At 40.2% G+C, this 6209-nt stretch overlaps 1 protein-coding gene across 1 annotated transcript; it reads left to right on the top strand.

The window, feature by feature from the left end:
• The first annotated feature begins 1533 nt into the window (after positions 1–1533).
• LOC110155973 (cdc42 homolog) lies at positions 1534–5453 on the top strand. The gene is made up of 4 exons (XM_020920149.2): positions 1534–2516; positions 2684–2742; positions 2840–2869; positions 3841–5453. Exons 1-4 carry the CDS (start codon positions 2240–2242, stop codon positions 4354–4356), a joined length of 882 nt encoding a protein of 293 aa, XP_020775808.2. The 5' UTR covers positions 1534–2239; the 3' UTR covers positions 4357–5453.
• The last annotated feature ends 756 nt before the right edge of the window (positions 5454–6209 follow it).

Genomic DNA, 6209 nt, shown 5'->3' with positions numbered 1-6209 from the left:
CCCTTTATGGAACAATGATAAAGCTGAAAGTTGAATACAGAGGCAGGAATAGTTAGAATCTAAATCATACTGCTGCCTCTGCTGAAGATGGGGCATTCCAATACAGAAGTGTCCAATACTGAGCTGTGGATGTGCCCTTGAGATGGCTACTTCTCCCTTCATTACCTATGAATGTATTTGAACCATTACCATGTTACTAATAAAACTACTGACACTCAAAGACTTTTAAAATTGAATGTTTTATTCCTGATTAGTCCAGAATTAGGATCAGTTTCTTGAGACACAAGCCACTCAGTACTCCATCTCCTCTATCTCCTGGTGGTGGCACTGCTGGGCTAAAGTCCTTTTGACCGTGGCCTTCCTTCAGGTAAATAGTCCCATAGATCTTACTTTTAGCCCTGAAGCGCTTGCTGTCCACTTTACAGACAAGAGACCTTCTTTACTCTCTCTCTGGATGGCAGTTCAGTCTTCCTTTTCTTGGTTGTGCTCACAACCAACCAACAGTTTGCCTCCTCCATGGACGCCACCACAGAATATGGTCTTTTTTTTTAATCCCACATTTTCTCTCTGAATGCCCTTCATATTGTTGAGCAGACTTGAACTGAAGATGCCCATGTTTAAAGATGAATCCTCAAAGTTCATGCCTTTGAGAGAGGAAAGACACACATTCTAAAATATATTCCTCTGGTTGTTGACTAAACTGAAATGACCATGTCAGATGTTTCCTCAGCATCCATGGTGTTAGAAGAGGAAATGGACAGATGCTGCAATGTGTCTGTTTGTGCGGAGCTGTAGGAGCCTGTAAGAAAATGAGCTCCTCTGTCCCTCTATAGTCTGGTGCAGTGGGTGAGCAGGAGTGTCCATGACGGAGAGCAGTTTGTCCAGTGTAGAGTCTACTCATGCCCTTCTTGTACACACTGTTACTGTTGTCCCTAAAGTCCAGCCTGTGGTTCATATGGATGTTGAGGTACTGGTAGCAGGCCACTATTTCCACTTCATGGTCCTAGATGGTGATGGACTCCACTGGTGTCCTCTTCCTCCCGAAGTCAATCACCAGTTCCTTTGTCTGGTCATCGTTCAGGAGCAGATGGTTTACCTGGGACCACTTCACAAAATTTGTAATCAGTGTCCTGTTCTCTAACTCCTGACCATCTCTGATACACCCAACCACTGCAGAATCATCAGAGAACTTCTGCAGATGGCAGGACTCAGAGCTTTACTGGAAATCAGAGGTGTACAGAATGAACAGAAACTGAGACAGGACTGTACCCTGGGGTGCTCCTACATTACTGACCACAGGGTGGTCCCCAGTCGTACTGAGGCCTGTTTGGCAGGGAGTCAGTAATCCAGGAGACAATGTAGGAGCTGACAGCCACCCTGAGCAGCTTTTATCCCACAGAAAGGGTTGGATTGTGTTAGAGGCACTGGAGAAATCAAAAAACAATATCCGCACAGAGCCCTTAACACAGTTTGGCAGTGCTCCCACAGATGAATGCTGCCATTGTGTCCTTGGGCAAGACACTTAACCTGCATTTCACTGTTGTATGAATGTGTGTGTAATGGGTGAGTGGTTCCTTGATGTAAAGTGCTTTGAGAGCCTTGAAGGTGGAAAAGCACTATATAAAAATGTGACCATGAACCATTTTTTTGATTGAAAAATTCTGAAAACAATGAACTGAAAAACTAAATTAAAATCATGCACTCCGTTTTGATACATATGTGTTTAATCCTGGTCTCTTTTTTCATCCACAGCATAACAATGAATGCTTATGCTGCCTTGATCATTTTGACTTGTGCACAGTTAAGATGCAGAAGAGGGCGCCAGAGAGCTGCAGTTCATGATACCTTTTCATAAGTTTCCACATCACATATGAATATTGTTTCTGTCGCTTTCTTTCACTATATCTAATCATCCATTAACAACTCACTATTTTAAACAATTATTTAATATTTTTATTTAAATATATTTATTGACAGAAGAACACAGTAATCCAAGAAACTAAAGACTAAAGTAGGTGAGAGACTTTCTGACTTCTCCTGCTGTCCACTAAGCCTATTACACGGGGGTTTTAAAAACAGTCTCACGAATCACGACTGACAACAAGACATGCTCTGCACCGTCTGTTTACCAAATGTGCGACTGTGCGTAAAAAGCGCACGGAACAAAATGAAGACAAATTACGCACCAAAACTTTGAAAAACTGGGCCATTAACATCTTGTCTGTTTTAAGTTAAAGCCATGTGGCCCCAAGACATGGATAAAAACAAACCAAGATGCGTTTCAGAACCGGTTTTTGGTCCGGATTTCGACGCTGGCTCGATGTCGTCACGGTTGCTGAGGGCGAGAGAGTTTTCAGTGAACGCGATCCGGCGCCGGTCAGGTTCCGCCGCGGAGCGTAAAGTGAGCTGCGTGCTGGTGGGAGACGGGGCCGTGGGGAAAACGAGCCTTGTCGTGAGCTACACCACAAACGGATATCCGACCGAGTACGTGCCCACCGCGTTTGATAACTTCACAGGTGAGTTGGAAAAGTTTGAGTACACTTTATTTTATTATAAACTGTATTTTTGGGATACCAGTTTAGCATTGAATTAAACTAAGTAGTGCAAAATGTAGCCACAAAACACAACAGTCTGAAAATTAGCAACTAATTTCTCTTAAATTACTAAATTCTCTCTTGTATAGTTATGGTTGTGGTGGATGGAAAACCAGTGCGGCTGCAGCTCTGTGACACAGCTGGACAGGTGCGTTCAACACTAGAACATGAACGTCACAAAGTTCATTAAACCATGTCTATATAAAACCCCACCCCCTTTTTTTCTTTGTATTTTGCTGATACAGAAGTGGGGATTGATGGATGGAGCCATAAACGTAAGTGCATTTTACCAACTTAGGGATGAATGTGTTTGCAACACCCACAGCACTGATAATAATATAAACCTATTCTTTGAGAAGTTACATGGAATTATAGAATAAGGAATATGTGAAAATTAAAGTTCATTTGCAGATATCTCAGTTTTAAAAATTTCTTGTTGTTGTTTCTTTTTGATACCATCTTCTTTTATTACAGGATAGTTGAAAGGATTTGCTCAAGAAGGGACAGAAAAATATTTTTAATGCTCTAAAATAAATTTGGCTTTTGAGTGTTTTCACTGCTAGACAAAGCCTTTGACATGTTTTTCAAATGGCACAAGTGATTTCTTTATTACAGGGACAGTGCACATTGACCAACAATATATACTGTTTAATTTCATTTTTGTTTTATTTGAGCAATTTGTTACACAGTACAAAGAAAACATTCTTTAAATAAATACTACAGAAAAAAATGATACAACAATGCTCAAAACAACCGTCACATGTCAGGGTTTGTCATGAGGATTGTTTTCACTATTGCCTGGGGTACAGTGCAAACAAATGAAACACTGTAACTGTAAAATAACACTGACTATCATATGAATCAAAATGACAAAGTAGCAAGACATTTGCAAACAAGTGTTGTCACTACCAGCATTGCATACTGTTGTTGTGCAGTGCACTTCACCTTCCTAGACTGTGTGAATGTGTGACTTATGCGCGGTTGGAGACTGCAAAGAATTATCTTTCTGTCAATCTCTCTCAGTGTGACCTAGAAGAAGTGTTTTAAAATGTCTAAAAAGTTCACAAATGTAGAACCTGATTAATTCTATTAGTGACTACACCCAAGAACTCACTATATAAAAAAAACACAAAAACTTATATGTTAACAGCATTCAATTAAGTTTCTTCCTTCTGTATTCAATATTATTGACCTAGAATTTTGTGAAATCCCCTGAAAATACATTTACCTCTCCTCTCTCCCTCAGGATGAGTTGGAGCGTCTTCGTCCTCTTTGCTATCAAAACGCAGATGTCTTCCTCTTGTGCTACAGCGTGGTCCGACCCTGCTCCTTCCAAAATCTCACCCAGCGGTGGCTCCCCGAAATCAGGCTGCACTGCCCTGACTCGCCCCTGGTCCTGGTGGGCACTCAGGTGGACCTCCGTGAAGACGTCCAGGTCCTCATCCAGCTGGCCCAAAATCAGCAGCGTCCGGTGGGCTGTGAGGAGGGCCGGCGCCTGGCTCTGGAGATCGGGGCGGTGGGGTTTTGTGAATGCTCCGCTTTGACACAGAAGGACCTGAAGGACACATTCGATACTGCGATTCTGGCCAGTCTCCAGGAAGGGGCAATCTGCGGGGGAGAGGGGGAAGAGGAGAGGAGGAGGGGGGACACACTCAAACTGACTCTGAGGAAGAAGACCCCGGAGAAGATGAAGAGGCTGAGTGAGACATGGTGGAAGAAGATCAACTGTCTGATGGGGGAGCACAGCTGTGAACTCATATGAACAATTCGAATTTAATGGGGCACTGTGTAACTTTTATGTTTGTGGGTACACTACCTGCTTGTATCCATGGAGATGTTATTGCTGGCTGAAATGTTCCACAATATAACATTAAACATCTGTTTAGCATATTACAGGTGTTTGCATTGCTCAGAAATACCTCAAAAATCATGCATCTTACTGCGAGTATAAGGTTACCTCTCCACAGACCTGACCTGTAACTTTCCCTGGTGGCATGACCTTGTCTTCATGGAGGTCCAGAGAAAGCAGTGACACCTCTACGTACCATTAAAAAAGTTAGTGCAGATTTAAGTTATCACTCTATCACGCTATTTTCTGATCTTTGTTTTAATGTTGTTTCCTCTTTACAAACGTGCCTGGAGTTGTGTTTTGTTTCATTAACACATATTTAACACACAGACCTTCCACATTTAGGCTGGGTTCTTCTCTCAAACTGAAAAAACTCTGGACCACTTTGTGATTTGTATAATTTCAGCTCTGGAATTTTGTATCTCTACTGATCAAAAGGTAAAAGGAGCTGTTAACTTGAACTACTGCTTCATGACATCACAAGGTGGAGCTGAGCACTGGAGATGTAGAGACTAATAAACCAGGGTTGCTCAATGAAACATAACACAACTCCAGGTATGTTTTTGATGAGGTAACAATGTTCTAACATGGCTAAAAGCACACTGGAGTAAATTTTGCATATTATTGAACTTGAAATGCATATGACAGATTTTCATGTTTTCTAATTATTTATTATTTGGTAGTATCTGTGGTAAACATCTGTCTGTTTTAGTCAGGTAGCAGTTAATGTAAAACGTTTTTAAAAGTGAAATTTACTGGAAAAATGCAATACTGATCTTGACACCACAATGATGATAAAGCACTTTTTTTTAAGAATGTAATGTTCACCATCAAATAAAAGTAGTCTTTTATTTGTGCCATGTAGTCTAATACTTCATATATGGATCAAGAATTTAAGAAGGTCCTTTTTTTTTCAAGATATGTAATTTTTCCATCATTGATATTTTCTCAAATGAGTATCTAGTTTCAGTAGGCTCTGCTTTAGTATCCAGTAGCGTATCCTACCTCTTCCTGTCATTTCGTAATAAAAGTATTTGTATTTAAGCACTCTCTCCTGTGGTGTGCAGGTGACATGGTGCTGGTAATTGGATGAGCTCAAGACTCACGTGAGACTTCAGAAGATTAAAAACATATGGAGTTGCATCTGTTTCACACTTGAAAGGTGAACCCAGGGAGTGCATCTAGCTTAAGTACCAAGGAGGGATAGAAAATATGAATATATGAAACTGTGGTTAAAGAAAGAGACAATTCACTGTGTATTCTTTGTGTATTCACTTTGACTTATTATATGTATTTTGCTGACTTTTTAAAATGACCATTCAAAAGATATAATATTTTGTTTTAAATAGGTAATCACTATGGCAACGGTCAGCTATCATCTTTCTTAATTTAACCCATGGACAACTCAAAATTAGGCATAGAATATTATGCATCAATTACATCTGACCATAACTCTCAGGCCTATAAAAGCACTATGTAGACTAACTTTTCTGGTGAAGGGTCTGCCTCTTCCCTCCATGGAGATGATTTTTGCTTTGCCTGGAAGTTTCAGATGTATGGTATTAAACAGATCTATCATGTACTTATCTAATAACTAAGAGCTAATATTTTTTATATCTGAAAAGCAGGTGGCAGATCTCCACCAGAAGTTATAATGTAACCTTTAAGATATTAAATTCCTATCTTCACAATTGTGCCTGGATTTATCTTTGATTAGTTCTAAATAATAATTCTCTCTTTTTTTTCCTTTTACTTATGCATTTAGA

This window comes from Boleophthalmus pectinirostris, unplaced genomic scaffold (assembly GCF_026225935.1).
Source record: "Boleophthalmus pectinirostris isolate CB_2022bp ecotype Guang Dong unplaced genomic scaffold, ASM2622593v1 HiC_scaffold_22, whole genome shotgun sequence".
NCBI classification, from domain to species: Eukaryota; Metazoa; Chordata; class Actinopteri; order Gobiiformes; family Gobiidae; genus Boleophthalmus; species Boleophthalmus pectinirostris.
This window is presented reverse-complemented; position numbering and strand designations above follow the sequence as displayed.

What these genes read in the sequence shown, in the direction of transcription:
- LOC110155973 (XM_020920149.2), top strand. Translation starts at nt 2,240, where the DNA reads ATGTGGCCCCAAGACATGGATAAAAACAAACCAAGATGCGTTTCAGAA. An exon ending in CGCGTTTGATAACTTCACAG is followed by an intron (nt 2,517 to 2,683) that starts GTGAGTTGGAAA and finishes TCTCTTGTATAG; the next exon opens with TTATGGTTGTGGTGGATGGA. An exon ending in TCTGTGACACAGCTGGACAG is followed by an intron (nt 2,743 to 2,839) that starts GTGCGTTCAACA and finishes TTGCTGATACAG; the next exon opens with AAGTGGGGATTGATGGATGG.